General features: G+C 44.8%; 1 protein-coding gene across 2 annotated transcripts in view; it reads right to left on the bottom strand.

The window, feature by feature from the left end:
• Window positions 1–19,116, bottom strand: part of CCDC149 (coiled-coil domain containing 149) — a 95,358-nt gene that overhangs the window by 12,959 nt on the left and 63,283 nt on the right. Inside the window, exons 5-11 of one of the 2 annotated variants that reach the window (XM_036271817.1) lie at window positions 16,403–16,519; window positions 15,436–15,608; window positions 14,710–14,782; window positions 13,234–13,318; window positions 10,848–10,992; window positions 2,659–2,735; window positions 1,339–1,371 (exon numbers count right to left, since the gene is read on the bottom strand). In XM_036271817.1, coding sequence (XP_036127710.1) covers window positions 1,339–1,371; window positions 2,659–2,735; window positions 10,848–10,992; window positions 13,234–13,318; window positions 14,710–14,782; window positions 15,436–15,608; window positions 16,403–16,519 — 703 coding nt within the window. The remainder of the gene's footprint in view (window positions 1–1,338; window positions 1,372–2,658; window positions 2,736–10,847; window positions 10,993–13,233; window positions 13,319–14,709; window positions 14,783–15,435; window positions 15,609–16,402; window positions 16,520–19,116) is intronic. The other variant, XM_036271819.1, reaches the window with a different exon arrangement.

Genomic DNA, 19,116 nt, shown 5'->3' on the forward strand with positions numbered 1-19,116 from the left:
CCATTCCCCAGCTGGTCTGATCCACCCTATTGTCTCTTCTCTGAGCGGTATTTCCCTAGGACAGATGCACGCTGAACACCTGGGATCTAACACCAGCTGCTGTGGCTTCAGGTATCACCTGACATCCTGGGCTTAAGACAACTTCTTACCTAAAGTGAGGGGATCAGACCAGATCAGAAAAGGAGAAAATGTCAACTCTGACCAGGAGGTGGTTTTCTGGAAAGCCAATAGTGGAAGCCTGTACTGAGGGCCACATGTGAGATCATCAAAGAAGAGCAATGTGATTGATTAGCGATGTCTGTCACTGTCATGGGAATGGGTGTTGATAATATACACCAAGTATTTGCCTGAAACATTTTGTTCTCAACTGTCCTTCCAGGTCTAGCAGGTCTAGCATCTGATGACACCTCACACACTAACGTCTTTATCGCTCAGCACTTAATTATGTACCACGCTCCACTTTCTCCTCACTGCTTGATATATATCCATCTTGCTTCCCTAATGGGACTGTGGATTCCTGGAGCAGGTGAGGGCCATGTCTAGAATGCTTGGTACAAAACTCAGTTCACAATATTGATGCTCAAAAAAGTATCAACACATTGATGGGCTGATTTAGTGAAGAAGGCCCTGATGCTTTCAAGGTGATGATAAATAAGGGAGAGCTGGCAACTCTCTGAAACCACTGAGACTCGGTTCCCTCCAGCTGGCTGAAACACTGTGATCTGGCTCCCATTTGGGGAAAGAAAGAGGAAGAGGAAGAAGAGGTGAAGGAAGAGGAAAGAGGAAAAAATAGAAAAAGAGGAGGATGAACAAGGGGAGGGGGAGAAGGAGGAGGAGGAAGAGGAGGAGGAGGAGGAAGAAAAGAACATAGTGCTTCTTGTTCCACTATTCAGCACCTTAAATGGAGCCATAAGACAATGAGCAGGCAGAAGGGACTGGTCTGACTTACACCAGAAGAGGCCCATCCCCCCTTATTCCCACTGGGCTTTGAGAAAGATTACAAGGCCATGCTTCCTTGCAGCACCCCTCATCACTGTACCAGGGCAATGCTATTCCACCGGGAGGTGGCCCCTCTTTTTCCTGTCCTCCCACTTTGTATCTATGTGGAGGCCAGAGTTGAAAAACATGGTCATCCCCTAAAATCCATTCAGCCCTCAAAGCTAATTTTACCATTTACTATTTGCTCTGTACTAATTGAATTCTCTATTTCAATGGACTGTTCTTATCAGGGAAGTGCATGGATACACAGAGAATGCATTTCTATTTATTTACATGCAGGGATGGTAGTAATGCACTACTAATATTAGCCACAAACAAGATATTTCAAATAGAACATACTCCCAAATCCTACTGAAACATTGTAGCTCAGGCCTTCAGGCAGCAAAAGGAAGGAAAGAAACAACTGTTATTGCATAATAGCCATTGGAACCTAGACCAAACATCACCAGAAATAGAACGTTCTCAGCATTCATTGTTATTCATCTTCCAGCTTTTTACATAAGTTGTAGAAATAAAATATTGTGAAATTTCACTAAATCATTTGGAGACGAGGAAAAAAAATAAAAACTCTCTAGTACATGCACAGAAATAGCAATCTGACTGCACAAATAAACGCTAAATGTGCCCGACTGTGTTGAAATTCAATGCAATAAAAGAAAGGCCTTCAAAGAAGATAAGGTTTTAACCGCATCAAAAGGTTCTTGTGCAAAATGGATCATTCAAATCCCCAGGATGGCACTCGCCACTAATTAGTTCTGTTAGGTCTTTTGACATCAAGTTCAAGGAATCGCTGCTAAAAATTCCACTTTATGAAACACACTTCCAAGCAACCTGAGGCAGCTATTCAGATTTACATTAAGAAACATGTTGTTGTTCATATCCCTGTGGCAATTTTCATTTCCCATATGTTACAGGGAAGCAATGGATACGAATCAAGGGTAGAGGAGACTAGCTTGAGAAGAAAGGTTAAGTAACTAAAAATATATGCACAACGTTGCTTCTGGGGAAAGAGGAGGTGATGGGAAAGGATAAGTATAAGTTTTTGGAGCGTGTAAAGAAAAAGGGGGAATAGCAGACCGGGGTCTCATGAAGGGGTATTTTACCAAGGTGAACTGAATAAATATAGCTCATCAATGTGAAACATCAGGTTTCCTCACCAACGTGTACAACCGTGAAAAACATCCCATAGGACATTTTGATTTTCAAGCTACAGTTAAAGTGGGAGGGGGGGGGGGAGAGGAGGAGGAGGTCGTCAAGTGCATTTGGGTTAGAATGTTTGTTTTTTCTTATTTTCATTTTTAGGATTAATGATTACATTAAACAAATCTTTATAAGCTACCCATGGGTAATAAAAATGAAGCAATTTATTATATTCACAATGTTGTTGTTTTTTTTAAATACAAAAATGACAATTTCAGAATTTAAGTTCACAAAACTTCATAGTTCGTAGATGAGAACCTGCATATTTATTGTACTTTTCTGATTTCCCTCCAAAATTATGGTTTCTAAGTTTAAAACATTTGTATATCTCTCAGCAATTATCTTCAAATAAAAGGACAATGAGAAAGTAGAATTTTCTTTGCAAATTACAAGAGTGTTTTTTGTTTTGTTTTTTTTTTTTAAAAAAAAGGAAAACAAATTTTATGAAGTTCTGCTTACCTGGAAGACTCCACAAACCAGAAACTTCCAGAGTTCTTAATTTTTTCTCCAGTTCAGCCACCCGATTCCCTAGGATTCTGGAAAGGGGGAGAAAATTGCAGCAGAGAGATTAATGAGCATCTCATTAGCTCCCAAGGCTGTGAGCAGGCTACTTGGGAAACCCACTAGTGCACTGATAGAAATACTTCAAGATTTAAGATATGTGCTAAAAATGGAATACACACACACACACGCTATTGAAAATACATATAAAAATAAAGTGAATAATTTTAAAAAAAATACTAAAATGTTGCCATTGAAGTGACTCCTCTCTCTAAAACAGTGGTTCTCAACCTTCCTAAGGCCGTGGCCCTTTAATACAGTTCCTCATGTTGTGGTGACCCCCAACCATAAAATTATTTTCATTGCTACTTCATAACTGTAATTTTGCTACTGTTGTGTCTTAGGCGACCCCCGTGAAAGGGTCATTCGATCCCCAAAGGGGTCGCGACCCACAGGTTGAGAACTGCTGCAAAAGGTAGTTAGTTCCTCTTAGACACTAAACAATTATTCCCACTGCCCAAACATCTTACAGGATTTCTACTTAGGAATTGCTCATGGCTAAAAAAGACTATGAATTTTGAATGCCCTTAGTAGTATCACACCTTGACACTTTGAAGGTAGATCTGAGTTTTGGAAACAAATCAAACAAATACTATGGGTGAATATACTTGGTAATATGGCTTTGAGTCAATAAAATAATAGTATCTGCCTTCTTAGACCTAACCTATGTAAGACTGATGTCCTATTCTTGCTTGATATCCAGCAAAATGCCTGGTAAATGTTCAAAATGTATTTGATTAAACAAATGCTTTTCTTTTCTCATGGCTTATAATTATCAATGGAAAGAATTAACAATAACAACAACAGAAATTTCTAAAGAACTCTCAGTAACTGCAGAATCACTAGAATAATGGTATTGCTTTCCGAGGTGACCATTCTGACTCACTGACATGTAAATTCTGGAATGTGTATTTGAAAAGACTACACTGCTTACCTGGAAGTCACCCTTTGCCTACATGCGTGGAAAGACATACATGTAGGCACATATTTCACCTCCTTTACACAAAATTAAACTTTTTGGGAAATGATTTGATAGTCATCTAAAACTTCAATCGCTTCCCATTGGCCTTTATATTATTTGGGGAATTTTCTTGGCACCACTGTGCCAAAATGATACGGAAATATTCTTTTTTTTTTATCCTTACCTGAGGACATTTTTCCATTTTTTGTTCAGATAGAGCGGGAGGGAGAGAGAGGAAGAGAGAGAGAGGGAAACATCGATGTGAAGGGACACATCGAGTGGCTGCCACCCTCACGACCAACCAGGGCCGGGGACAAACTGCAACCGAGGTACACGCCCTTAGCGGGAACTGAACCCGGGTCTCTCTGTACCATGGGCCGACGCTCCAACCGCTGAGCCAAACCGGCCAGGGCCGGAAATATTCTTAATAGCAAAGTTTCAATTCCTTTCAACAGGAGAAATCGGAGCACCAGAATTGTTCTCCCGGCTCTCTTGATATTCCAGAGATAGCTGCATACACCCACATACATACAGAGACATGAATATGTATCTATCTGCACATATGGATATGGCTTGAATTATCCTTATTTTATCTGACTGACTTACAGCATCTTAATTAATATTCCCTATGAATTCACAAAAAACCCTGACATTACTATATGTGATTTTCTTCATCTAGGTATTTAGAGCTTATCTTTGCCACTTTTCCTTAAGTCTTAAATTCTGCATAGTATTTATCAATTACTTTCAATTTTCACTCCAACTGTTGGGTCTATTCTGCTTTCATGACTCTGACCCTTCAATAAACACCATTCTTTGTAATCTCACTTTCAATATTTTGCTCAGACCTTTGGATCCAAGCTCCCTTTTCACCAGCTGATGGGTTTGAGATGCAATCACAGCCGTGTTCAAGTTGACGCCTGTTTCTTTACAAGATCAGATCATCTATATGTGGCTGCCTCCCGGAAACCAAAGATAAAGCTCAACTCTTCTGTGGACACTGAAGGATGCCGTCAGGGCAACGTTCGAAGGCGTGGTGGAGAGATATTTGCTTGTATTTTTCTGATGTTCCCAGATAACAGCCATGTCTCCCGGAAACGGAGTGAGATGAACTTGCTGGTGTCCCCAGCAATCTACTTTCAGAAGCCCTGTCTAAGTTTGTCAGCAGTGACTGTTTTCTTTGGCCTGACAAAGGCATGCAGGGCTGCAGGCAGTACATTGGACCCAGCAGAAGTTGTAGCAGTAATAGTATCAATATCAGCAACCACACTACGGTTAACACAAACAGCGAAACTAATCTCTCCACAGTCCTGGATCAGGGTTCATGCTGAACACCTGCCAGACTTGCTCTGTCTCATCAGCCCTGACAAAAACCCTGCAGTGCTCTCTGTATTTTTACCCTTGTTTTACACGTGTGGACTCTAATGAACAGAGAGGTCAAGCAACTTGCCCAAGGACAGAGTTCATCTCAAAGCTCTGTCTTTTCCCAACACCCAGTGCTCTTGCCCACCATACTCTATTCCTCCCATTAGCAAACAGAGGCACAGAAGTTAGTTAACTTGACCAAAATCGCATGCAGGGCTCAGCTGGTGATGAGTCTGGATTTGAACCTGTTAACCCATGGTCATTGGCACCAATTCAAAAGCCAACAGGAATCCCCAATTTGGGGTGTGGTGAAGGAGGACTCAATGAGAAGGCTGCACGGCTGTGAAACCGGCACTGCTGTGGACGGTTCAACAGCGCTACAGCACAGCCGGGAAGACAGCAGGCCTGAGAGGCTGCCCCAGGTCCAGGCCCCTCTTCAGCCAGGTAGCTCCATTCCAGCCAGGAAACAGCAGTTTCCAGTCTCTGCTGAAAAGGGGAGCTGACGTACATAGACATAAAACTCCATCCCTGGTCCTTGATTGGTCCATCCCCATGCAAATTAGGATGCCAAATCCTCAGTTTGATTAGTCCAAAGACACTGTCCTGATTGGTCATAACAGAGCTGCTCTGATTGGTCAGAGCTGTGCAGCTCCAATTGAACGGAGAAAGCTTCAGTCCTATTGGTTGAAATAGGACTCCAGGAACTCCTTTATGGGCGCTGGCTCAGGTGGCAGAAACACAGTGCAGGCAGGCTGTTTAGAGCAGAGGCTTCTCCGCAAGTGCAGTTTGCATGGGAGGCCCCTGTGCAGAAATGGCTACTAGGCTCCTTTATCTTTTTTTTTTTTTAATTTGAGCCCAGTTAGCCTCCAGGAGCTCTTCTTAGTCTTCAGAGCTCACAAACCTAAGCCTCAGCGTGCCTCCGGAGTGCGTGCAGTCAGCCAATAGCCAGCAATGGCAATGTGAAACAAGCGTTTTCATGTCTGGAGCAGATTCTCATTACAAACCGTTTATATTGAAATATGCATGTCACCACAGCTGACTTGCCAAATATAACCCAAGATGCTTCAAATGACAAAGAGGGACCTCCTGATTGGCTTGACACTGAGACTTGTGGCAGGTGGTCCACTAAACATGGTGTGATGCATCCCAGCGAGAGAAGAGGGCTATTTGAGTCTTAATAGCTGTCTATATTTATAGATGGAGATGGTGGAAGTAGGTACAGGGTCCGTTCAGTTCAGTTTGACCAATTCAACAATTACTGAGGCTGTAGGGGATAATGGAGAGAAGTAGACCCTGTCCCTGTATTTGAGGGACTAAAACCCTGGTGGGAGACAGACATACAGATGTGCACACACACGCCCGGGGCCAGTGGAAGGTTTTAATAACAGTTGATATTTATCAGTCACATGTTCTGTACCAGATTTTGCTCTAAGCACTGCACAGCTATTATCTCCATTAATCCCTTGCCACAACCAATGAGACAGCTCTTATAATCCTAATTTTGGAGATGAGGGAACTGGGACCCAAGGAAGTCAACTAATGTGTCTAGGGTGACACAGCTGGTAAGTGAAGGGGCCAGAATCAAACCCTGGGCCCAGAAGTACAAAGTCCTTCAGTAGACCTGTGGAGCAGGAGGGAAGAGTAAATGAAAGATGAAGGCAGAGAGGCTTGTAGGGACCCAGATTTAATGATTTTGTTGCTATATTGCCAATGGTAAGATGTACACACTGGCACTGGAAGGGTGTTAAGCATAAAGCAGCATAATAAAGTTTAGGAAAAATATTCTTGATGTAAAGTTGAGAAGGGACTGGCAGAAACATGAGTAAAAGCAGAAAGACCAGTCAGAAGGTCATTGTCCAGATCAGTGACGATGGTGGCCCAGAACAAGCCAGTGGGGATGTAGGGAAGCCAACGGAACGGGGCAGCAACCCTCCTAGTGAGAAGTGTGTCTGCAGGACATCCATCTGGACATACGGAGAAAGGGAAGATCTGGGAGTGCAGAGATGAGAGTGTAGCTTGAGGGAGTGGATCTGCTCACCAATAGCACAGGAGTCAGAAGAAACCGGGGGTAGACCACCTCCTGTGTATGGCAAGAAAGGACCAGAGAAGCACACGTGGAGATGGAGGAGGAGATCCAGGGCAGTGTGGGACCTCCAAAGCCAGGGAAACAGAGTTCCAGGTGGGATGGCATGGTATTGTCTTATTCTAGAAGGGGTCATACTTCTAGATCAAAGTTTAGAAGAGGCCACTTAGAAGATGTGCCGGACCCTTGAGAGAGATGTTTCAGTGGAGGCAATGACATCCAGACTCCAAGTGACAATGTTGAGACAAAAGCAGACTATGAGAAAGTTGAGATGGTGAATATAGATGACTCTGCAAGTAGTTTAGCAGGGAATTGAAGGAGATAGCTAGGGCAGTAGCTGGAGGTATAAACCGGCTGGAGAGAGAATTTTTATTTTTGTAGGATAGGGGAGATTTCAACATATTTCACCTAAGAGTCTAGGAAAATCCTCAAAATGTCAGGCTTCTGGATGGATTTTCAGTAGCAATTTCTGATAACAACAACATCAGAGAGGAATCTGCAAAGACAGAGCTAACTCAGGAACTGGCCACCACTGTGCCTCGGCCTTGCTCTCTGGACAACACAGGGAGCAGAAGTCCCTGACTGAGGGCCTGAAGAGGGGGCTGTGGCTCTACACAGACCTGGAGATAACCTGCCCCCACCTCCACCCAGGTGACCTTTTTCTGAATCTCTGCTCTGATCCATGACAGCTGATACTCCTACTAAGATCTTGAACTTCCAAGCTATTTACCACCGGCCAGGGAAGGGGAAGAGCCGTGAACAGTTTTAGGCCCAGCAGGAAGGGTATCGAAAGGCCAGTATGTCTTTGTAAATTCACCACCACCACCATCACCCCACCACTGGCAAGGCGATGGTTTGTTGGGAAGAACTGGAGAACTAAATGTGGGGTTCAATGAAACAGTACTTTAACATCTGTCTCTTCTATTAATGCTTCGCCATCTGTTTATAAGACAAGTGAACCTCATCTCTTCTTTAGCAATAATCAGACAACTGCCAACTCTTTGGCAACAACCTCAAGCAAAATGCCTAGTAATTGAATGACCTCTCAAAAGTCCTAAGTTTAGTCATCAATTCTTCAAGATGGCTCCCTCTGCACCTTCACACGGGGTGGGTGGTATCTGTCAGTCAGTGGAAAACATACTTCTGGAACAGTCTCTTTATTCCTACTTATGATGCTTCATCAGAACAAAACTATCTTCTTATTTTAGTTACAAAACACTAAGTCACGGGGAATAACAGCAAGCAGACAAAATTCACCTTCCATTCTTAGCCCCCACTTGATTTGTTGTTTAATTCGTTTGTTTACATGCTCCCCAATGAAGCATTGATCCAAAGCATGAAACTCAAGACCCTCTAAGTATTTAGAGGTACTTTATGTACTGATATGAAGCAATCTTCAAGATCTATTGTTATGGACGAAGTGCAGAACAGTGAAAACTTTTTAAAAATGTATACTAGCTATTATTTGTAATAAAAAAATCTATATAAATGTACAGGAGCATTTTGGTGTCTGTATAAATGCATTCTACATTTGCTTATAGGTGCATGCTTGGGAAGAATCCATAGAAGTGAGGAATGGTGGTTTCTTCCAGGAAGGGGATTGGGTGGCTAAGAGAGTGGAGATACAATTAAGTCCTAACTTAACGTCCTCTATTGGTTCTTCGACTTTAAGCAAAATGACGCATAACAAACTCAGTTTTACCATTGGGTGATTGATAAAAACAAGAGTTAAGTTCCTAAGCAACACATCAACATTATAATGAAATGACAATGAATGAACTGGCATTATTCAAGGACCTGCCATATAGTGTTGTTTAACCTTTTCAATTTGAATCATGAGATGGTTCAAAATTACTAAATAGTGCCCTGGCCAGTTTGGCTAAGTGGTTAGAGTGTCGGCCTGTGGTCCAGAGAGACCCGGGTTTGATTCCCGCTAAGGGCATGTACCTTGGCTGCAGTTTGTCCCTGGTCATGCAGGTGGCAGCCACTCGATGTGTCCCTTTCACGTCGATGTTTCTCTCTCTCTCTCTCTCTCTTCCTCCTCCTCTCTCTCCCTCCTGCTCTATCTGAACAACAACAACAACAACAAATTACTAAATAGTTAAAAATGAAAAGGTGCATTAAAGCAAAAAAACCCTGTCAGAATGAAAACCTCAGTCTTTTTCACAAGAGGCAAGAGCCCATGGAACTTGGGAGCACACATGGCTACGTGGGAAATGTTAGGGACACGTCAGGCAATCAGCCTGGCCGAGGGGCAGGAGTGTCAAATCAACAGCAACGTGGCACACTGCAGGATTCTACCCCCCAAAACAGACCTCCTGCCTGTTCTGGGAGAGTCCCGTTCCTTCTCCCTCCCCTTAGAAGTATCTGCAGTTCAGCCTCTGGCTGTTTCGTTCCTTGGTTAAGATTTCTTTAAAAAGAATTTCTGAAACTTCTTCGGTCAATAAATTACCCTTGTCATTCCTTTGAGATTGCCCAGATTCCCTCCACCGCTCTCCGCCTTCGTTTATATATATCTTCATCTCCCGCGCGATCTTCCCTTCCCTTCCATCTCCTCTTGGTTCTGTTGTGTTTCTACAATACTCTCAATCATCTTCCAGACCGCCTTCCCTGGCCCCTCCCCTTCTTGCTGAAGCCAGCCTTTCGTCTTCTTCCACACCTTCAGTTTGGTCCGAGGGTAGGGCTTATAAGCGGGACCAGCTACATAGTTGGCAGGGCCCAGTGCAAAATGAAAATGTGAAGCCCCTTTGCTAAAAAAATAATTAAGAATTTCAGCGTGGAAACAGGAGCATTAGACCAAGTGCGGGGCCCCTCTGAGCATGGAGCACTGAGCAACCACGGCCGTTAGCCCATGAGCTGGCCATGTGCACTTTGCTGTTTTAATGTACTGTTTATCCACCATTCTCCGAACCCGTTCAGTTGTGCTCCTGTCGTCTCTACTGGCTACTTCAACTTGCTTGATTTTGCCCAACACAGTCAATATGTTTATAATAATCAAATAAGGTATTCTGTTTTAATTGCCGTTCCTTCTTGCCATCTGTTTTGCTGATCTTGACATGAGACTCCCTTGCAGGCCCAGCTGGCTTTGGGTGGATGCTTGGCAGCTCCTGCCATCCAGAGCCCCTCAAAGTCATGCTGTAGGTTAAAATGGCACTCGGGAGGTGCCTCCCTTAAAGGAGACCTGGAGAACAGGTAGGCTGAGCTACCCAGGCGACTGTACTATCAAAGTCGCCATTGAATATGCATTACTCAGTGAGCAGTTCAGGGCAAGCATTCGGTAAGCAGTGACCAGTATTATTTGATGGCTCAAACTCAGCTGAGAGGCAAGGTGCTGTCATAGTGCAGAAGCACAGCTCTAGTTTAAGAAGTTTCCTACCAGATCTAAGTGTTCTCACCCACTTCCCTTAAGCAGTGGTTCTCAACCTTCCTAATGCCGCGACCCTTGAATACAGGTCCTCATGTTGTGGTGACCCCCAACCATAAAATTATTTTCGTTGCTACTTCATAACTGTAATTTTGCTACTGTTATGTCTTAGGCGACCCCTGTGAAAGGGTCACTCGATCCCCAAAGGGGTCGCGACCCACAGGTTGAACACCGCTTAAGGCATGTGGTCCCACCAGTTGCCGTCACCCCACATCCCTCCAACCCTCTCCCCACCCAAAGATCCAGTCGCCTACTTGTTGGTCTGCCTCTGGTGCTGGATGACCATGTTCTTCTCGTGGATTGTCTCCAACAGGGCTGTTGCCAGAGACTTCAGGTCAGAAATGGACTGCTGAGTAGCTGGCAGACTGCATCCGTGATCCTCAGATAGCAGATCCTGAACTAGGAGGGACATAAAATTCACATCTAGTTTTAAGTCCATCCGGAACCCTGGAATGCAAACCAGGGCCGGCTTGTCCTGGATACTGCCAGGGACCCAGCTTCTCAATGCTGCTGTGTTACACTAGAGTCCATTTCAAAGGTCAGGAGTACAACAACATAAAGCTCGGTGTGTGGGTTAGACAGAGAGGAGGGCATCTCGTGGACTTCTACCAACACTTTTTAAAAGGATAATAATCTGTTGCATTTATCCAGTATTTTATACTTTCAAAGAAACATTCATATTGACTAACTCATTTGAGCCTTAAAATGAACCAAAAAAAAATCCACCTGGGAAAAAAGCATTTATCATCATTTCATGCACAGGAAAGCAAAGTGCAGGTGGATTAAAAACACTGGCTGCAGGTCACGCAGTCACATTAATGACGACGACTCTAGCCCTGAGCTCCTTCCTTTAGGTCCGAGTTTCCCAGGGTGTTGGCACCTTTAGTGAGTGGCAAGATAATTTAGGAGATTGCTTAAACTACAACCTATATTTTGTATATGCACATTTTTAGAAGGGGTAGGCAAACTCAGGGATTATCCAGAAAGACAAGGACCACGTGTACTCCCACCAGACAGAAAAAGGACACAGTACAAACCACTATATATTTTTGAACACCATTTCCTATACGCTATATGCAGACATCCAGATTCATGCATTTGTCTTCAAAAATGGGGGAAAGCTCTGCTTTTCTCACTCAACCTGATGCATCATGAGCATCTCCCAAAACAAAATATAACAGCTGCTTGGTCGTTCATGTATAGAGATATAATAATAAATATGTTGTTTCCAAAGTTTATCATAATTAATGTAGGAAGAACTTTCCCGAAGCCAAACGTTGGCGTAGGCCTACAGTTACCCTTTCAAGGCATTCCATAATAGGTTGCCAAATGGTTATCTGCAGGCTGTCCAGATTCACGGCCTGGCCACGGTGTTTGAGTGTGGCCGGCTTTCCCCACAGCAGAGACAAGGCTGGTCTCCGCATTCAAAGATGTTCTGCTGTCAAGAGTATCCAGAGCTAACCTGAGACGGGCTACTGTCGGTTTCTTTTTGAGAAACAACTCTAGCCCTGGCCAGTTTGGCTCAGCAGTTATATCGAGTGTCGGCCTGCAGACCAAAGAGTCTCGGGTTCGACTCCAGTCAAGGGCACGTACCTCGGTTGTGGTTTGATCCCTGGCCCTGGTTGGAGTCGTGCAGGAGGCAACCAATCGATGTGTCTCTCTCACATTGACGTTTCTCTCTCTTCTCTCTCTCTCTCTCTCTCTCTCTCTCTCTCTCTCCCACTCTCTCCCTCCCATTCCATCTGAAAATCAAAGGAAAAATATCCTCAGGTGAGGATTAAAAAAAACAGAAAGAAAGAAAGAAACAACTCTAGTGTGTCCGTTTCTGGTGGAATCAGGAAAAAGAGTTGCCTGGAAAAGTGCCTTGGTTAAGCTGAGAGTGAGCAAATATTTAGGCGACCCCCGCTCTGACTGAGACCGCCGTCTGACTGTTGCCGTCTGACTGTTGCCGTCTGACTGTTGCCATCCGCACTGCCAACAACCCGGAAGTGGGCCAGTCAAGCGTGTTCAACCTGAGGCTCACATTTAAAACTGAACTCCCAAACAGTAAGTGTCAGAAGCAAGCTCTCTGCTATTTATGCCCCTGGACTGTTCTTGGAAGATCATTATTTTTCATCGGAATCGACAAGGAGGAGGAACAAAATTGCAATCAATAGAAGCTTCGTTGAAAACGGCACATGCTCTGTGATAAAATGATCTCAGCAGCTATGAGACTTCTGTTCTGATCACAGAGGCCAGGAAAAAGGGAAATTCAATGAGGCTGGAACATGGACTCGGAGATGCTACACTGGGGATCTGAGAAGGGACAGCATCGTTGGAAGAACAGCACAGTGCAGGGGAAGGGACGCAGTTACCAGGAAACCCCTAAGGCAGAGGTTGTGAAAACAGGGCTCTCAAACCAGCATCAGCATCACCTGGGAACTTTTTAGAAATGCCTTTTCTCAGGGCCCGGCCCAGACCTCCTACATCAGAAACTCTGGGTGGGGGCCAGGACTCTGTCCTAACCAGCCCTCCAGGGACTTCTGGGGCAGGTGGAAGTTTCTAAGGATCAGCTCGGTTGCCAAGCCACGAACAAGATGCGGACGGACAGCTCCAGTGTCCTGTGCTCCTGAGTGGTCCCTGCTGGAGAACACACCCTACCTTGCTTTGCAGAGAGGACCCCCGTCAGGGCACTGCTGCTGGATTTACCCTGGCCTTTCGCGTTTTTCCGTCTCTCGAGAGCATTCTAAAGCAGCATTGGGAGAAGAATAAAAACCTCTGTCAGAAGAGCCAGTAAAGGGGAAATACCTGGTTACAGTTAGACGCAGCCTCCCAGTTCAGCGCACAAGAACCCTTGGCAGACTCCAAAGGCCGGCCCACCTGTTCAAGTTCTGAGTCCCTGCCAAACGGTTCGGATTGTTATGGACCTGGTAAAGAGGTTTTTTTAAAGCTGGTGCCTGACAAAATGACAGCAATTACCTTCTCCTACACACAAAACGCACTCAATGCGTATCTGTTAAATTATCAGTCTCAGCCTAATGTGTGAAGTCACTGGTTCTGAAAACCCCTTCCGAAGAGACATGAGGTGGAGGGAGAGCAGGTTAACTTCCACGTGCCAACGCCCAGCCGCTATTAGTGGCATTTGGAAGGGTTCTGTGGCTGGACTGGACAAAGAGCCACGATCGATCGGTGATATCTGCCATGGGACACGAGGAAGGGAAGTGTATGTGTCCCCTAAATGTCATTCCTAGAAGAGACTCTTACATTAAAGTTGCTATGTCCTATACAGCCGGTGCTTGGCACATGGAAGAACTGAAAAAAATGTTCTCAAATGGATGCATACGTGCATATTTTAAAACTGTGTATTAATTATACATCTTTAGAAGCTGCATTCTTCTTGGGCTGCTTGTGCATATATAGACTGGGATAAACTGAACTGCGGCCCCCCGGACGGAAAGGAGGAATGGCACAGATTTCTGGGGAAAAGCCCCCGTCAGAGCCAGGGAAAGAGAAGGCTCTCCCAAGCATCGAGACGGCTGTAAAACTTCACCCTCAGGAGGAGAAATCAATCTATTTTCAAAGCAGAGGAACCCAGGAGATTTCTCTAATTATAACACTTACAAGTAACATCTGCAGAAATAGATATTATCAAACTAATGGTGCCGGGATGAGATGAAATAGCAGTGGGGAGACTTCAGACATTCTGTCCTTTCGGGGTGACGTGAACATTATGGGCTGGATTGCGATTTCCTAATCTTTGTTTCTTCCTCGCTCAGAAGCCATTTTCTTAGGGATGATTATGAGACAAATAGCATCTGATGACAGAACATTTTATAGAAAAGCCAGATAAGAAGTCTAATGCCACGTGGGCTGAGGCTGTAAAGGGGCCACGGCTGGATTCTGGGGGGGTCTCGGTGTGCCCCGTCCTGATAACGGCAGCAGAAGCAGCTCTCACGAGAGCGGTTTTGTTGTTTGGGTTTAATTCTCCCCGGCTACGCTACCTGGGCGAAAGCTGAGGGCCCTCTCTCCGGGAGTGCAGGCAGGCACTAAAATATCTTTGGCACATAAAAGAGAATTAAATAGGATGACATTTAGATGTACACCAGTGAATCATCGCCGTCGTCATGGTTCCGCTACCTTGTATTTGGCAATGTTAGATTTCAAGAGGTTGACCTCTTCATGAAGTTGCTTTAATCTCTCTTGAAGGTACCTGGGGGGAAAAAATACAAGTAGAAAGTGTTTGGGGGCAGAATTAAAAACATACACTCGAATAGGAGAGGAGAAAAACAGAAAAGCACGTGCCTGGGTGTCGTCTTTTGCATATAATGCCTTCTCACCACTGAAAAGTGCACCTTTGTGACCTCTGCTTAAATGGATGTGATCAAGGTCAAATACGCCCAAATCACAGAAACCCCACTTCAGAAGAGCCCTCCGCAGAGATCCCCTAAGGGATATCCACACACTTTTCACATAATTCTCATTAAGACGATTCCACAGGGAAGGAAGGCAGGAAGAGGACACACCAGACAGAACATTAAGCGAGACACATATACACACTGAAATTTGCCTCGGGGAAAAGGAACAGCTAAGGGAATTTCTCAATTTATTTTCTTATTCTTTTCTCTCTCCTTGATAGCAGTACCAGTAGCTTTCACTGGGTCCCCGCCCTCCTGCCCAGCTGCGGAGAGAAGGGGGCACACATGTGGGTGGGTGGGTGGGTGTGTGGTGCTTCTCTCGGACATTTACTACCACTATGTGGTATTGACATCTTTGGGGGCTGTGTCTCCTGCATTGTCAGGCAATTGTCTCACATGTGGACAGGGCTGCAAGCACCTCCCAGTCTGCCTGGGCCTGGCCACTTGCCTGTTCTCCATACACAGGGCGTCCACGTCAATGATGCGGTTCTCGTGGCCGCCCAGGATGTGGTTCAGCTCCTGGTTGAGCCTCTCCACTTTGTCCTGGTAGGAAGACCGCTCTCCCTTCACATCCTGAAGCTCATCCACAGAGGCCTGCAGGTCATGCTCCAGAGACTCAATCTGAAACCAAAGGAAGCTCCCTGACTCAAGATGTTCCGCAGACACCGGCTTTACGGCCAGAGACGGAGCCTTCCGCGTGGCTGGCTGACTTTTAGAGAGCTTATTAACACCGCCCGCGTGCTATAAAACCCTAAGAGCCGCTCGCTGGAATACGATCAAAGCTAAAAGGAAGGCGCCGGCGTCCTGCCAGACACGGACTCTGTGTGAGGTGGGAGGGCAGCACCAGCTTGGACACGGAGCCGATGCCCGACCCACGGCGGCGTGCCCTGAAATCAGAGGCGGGAGATGGCAAATCCCGAGTGGGAACGCAGCCAGTGTCTTACAAACGCATGCTTTCCAATCCACTCTAGACCCAGAAATCTTGTTCTGCTCTTCAAAACCAATTAGCAAGAGAAGGCAAGCAAAGTCTGGGCTCTCTTAGCTGTTCCCTAACTAGGACTCTCTACCCGTTGAGATTTTGCCTAAAAAGCACTGCTCAGCATTTGAGCAGAAACTTGCAAATTCAGGCCAGTTTGTCACATTTCGTTCTCTCCTTGTCTATCCCGGGGACAGCGGTGGGGTGGGGGGTGGGGGACACGGTTTCTTGTGTTCAGAACAATGGTACCAGAAACACAGCGGCGGCTGGGGAACCTGGTGGAGTGAGAGGAAGGAAAAGCACTATATCCTCCTTCCTCCTGGGACTCGCATCCCTGACACCCTGCACCCTCTGGGCAGCAGGGACACTGCCCGCTCTTCTCTGTGTTGTGTCCAGCTGTGCCAATCCACCTCTGCTTTTACCAGATGTTGGTAATAACCTGTTCCTTCGCTCTCTCCAGCTGCTGAACCAAGTCTTCGCGCTCATGGGCTGCAAAGTGCCGCACGCCGATTTCCTCGTCCCCGAGCCTCTGCTTGGCGATCGTCATCCTCAAGAGCTGCGTTTTCCATTAGCAGGAAAAAAAGAGGGTGGGGGAGGGACAAAGTTAAAATAAACAGCTCCAAAAAAAACCAAGCATACTAGGTAGAAAGTTTTGAAAGATTTTCAAGAAATGTTGGGAAAAAACACAAGTCGAAGACATCTCTTGCCAATACCATGAGTTTTTAAAAAACATATTGCATTCTGTACGCGCGCGCACACATACGCGGTATGAGGCTGACAGGAGCACCAGCCTGGGCATTGGAAGGTGCATGTTCTGTGTAGCATAGCCATGGTGAGGAAACCAACTCCGGGTTTCTTTTAAACTTAGCAAAAAGATTTAAAAATGGTAACACATGCTGAGATGAGTATGCATCCACACTCCTAACAATGAGGCTCGATTATCAAGAGCCTTAAAAATGTCCCCATTTAATGACCCAGTAACTTCACTTCTGACAATCTGGGCTGAGAATACTCTGAGACAAGGACTAGCTTTAGGGAAAAAACAAAAAAACAAAAAACAAAAGCAGATTGCACTGTCATTTATAGAAAGAGTAATATAACTAGAAACAACCTCCAACAATAGTGGAATTGTTAGCAAACTCTAATGCAATCAATCAATGGCCCACTTTGCAGCTGTTTTAAATAGGGTGCTGTGAACTCTGTGCTCCCACTGACATGTTTAGAATGCCAAGCTAACTGGAGGGAGAAGGCAGAGCATTACCTTTTCTATGCAGTAAGACTAAATTATACTGAGGACCCATGGGCAGAAGAAAAAAATGGCCAAATATATCAAAACACTAAAATGTTTAGGTGATGGAGACTGTGTAAGCTGTTCTTTTCTGTGTATTCCTTTTTTCATTAAAATGTTCTTTTTTTCCATTATAGTTTACATTCAAAATTATTTTATATTAGTTTCAGGTGTATAGCACAAAGAGCTCCCCACCCATATTTCCAGTACCCACCTGGCACCATACATAGTTATTACATTATTATTGACTATATTTCCTATGCTGTACTTTACATCCCAAGACTATTTTGTAACTAGAAATATATACTTCTCATACCCTTCACCTTTTTCACCCAGTCCCAGTCCCCCGAGGCCCTTCCCCGCTGGCAACCGTTAGTCTGTTCTCCGTATCTATGAGCCCGTTTCTGTTTTGTTTGTTCATTTATGTTATTCTTTAGATTCCACATATAAGTGAAATTATATGGTGCTTGTCTTTCTCTGACTTATTTCACTCAGTATAATACCTTCTAGGTCCATCCATGCTGCTGCAAATAGTAAGAGTTCATTCTTTTTTTTTTAATGGCCGAGTACTATTTCGTTGTATATATGTACCACTGCTTTTTTATTCACTCGTCTACTGATGGGTCCTTGGGTTGCTTTCATAGCTTGGCTACTGTAAAGTGCATATATTCTTTTGAATCAGTGTTTTGGGTTTCTCTGGTTATAGTCCCAGAAGTGGGATTGCTGGGTCATCAGGCAGTTCCATTTTTACTTTTTGGAGGTAAGTCCATACTGCTTTCCACAGTGGCTGCACCAGTCTGCATTCCCACCAACAGTGCACGGGGGTTCCCTTTTCTCCACATCCTCACCAACACGTGTAGTTTTCTAACTTTTAAAATAAGTATGTATACCTTTCATAACATATGTTTATTTATATGTTCTTAAACCCTTAGGGATATAATTCCAGTCCTCAGAAATGCAGTTTTCCAAAGGACGCCACAGAACGCACAGCTTCCCCTACGGCAAGGCCAAGCTCTCCCTGCAGGCCAGACCTCCCAGGCGGGGCTGCAATGGGAACTACGTGAGACCCCAGGGAGATCCAGAGGACCCTTTATGTCCCCATTAGTGTCAAGCAGGTTGCCATCAGAGTGACTTTTAAAAGTTTCAGTACTGCTTCCAGATGCGTCTTCTAAAAAGGCTGTAAGCCGGGTCCCCCCACCTCTGAAGGGTGTGTGCAGATGGGCTTCATATACGATGAGATCCTGGGGACAGTTTTTCCCTGTCACACAGATCCAACTCAGCCAGCGGTGCCTGCCTGGGGCACGCTTTTCTTTTTCCTTCCAATGAATCTTGAGGGATTTGTTGCCAGTAGAGAAAATGGCTTCATTTTCACATCACTGGAGGATTTAGGGGCAGGTGAGAGACAGAGAGTTAAAAGGCAAGATAGGATATTAACTAGATTGAATTAATAACAACTTTTGAAAAGAAATGATGACTGGAGAAAAGTAAAGAGCATTTTCAAATAACATAGATTTGAGGTCTTTATTTTAAAATTACTCAATTGAATTGGACACATATTTACTGTGCACCTACTATGTGCATCACTGGGATTGGGCAGACAATGTTCCAGGCAGCAGAACAGCTTCTAAAAAGACCTGGCAGAGGATGTACATAGACAGCTGTGCTTTATGGAATCTGATTACAGCCAAGCCACATTAGTCAAGGATTCTGTATTTTCAAATTTGCCCAAATTTATTTGTAACCTCAAAATCAACACCCGTGGCACTTCCAAATCATGCACAGGCACGGGTGAACAAGTGCAGAGTTGCAAAAAAATGTGAATTGTCCATCAGCCTAGCTCCCAGCTGAGGTTGAACGAGGCAATG

The sequence above is a fragment of the Molossus molossus genome, unplaced genomic scaffold (assembly GCF_014108415.1).
Source record: "Molossus molossus isolate mMolMol1 unplaced genomic scaffold, mMolMol1.p scaffold_m16_p_1, whole genome shotgun sequence".
Lineage (NCBI taxonomy): Eukaryota > Metazoa > Chordata > Mammalia > Chiroptera > Molossidae > Molossus > Molossus molossus.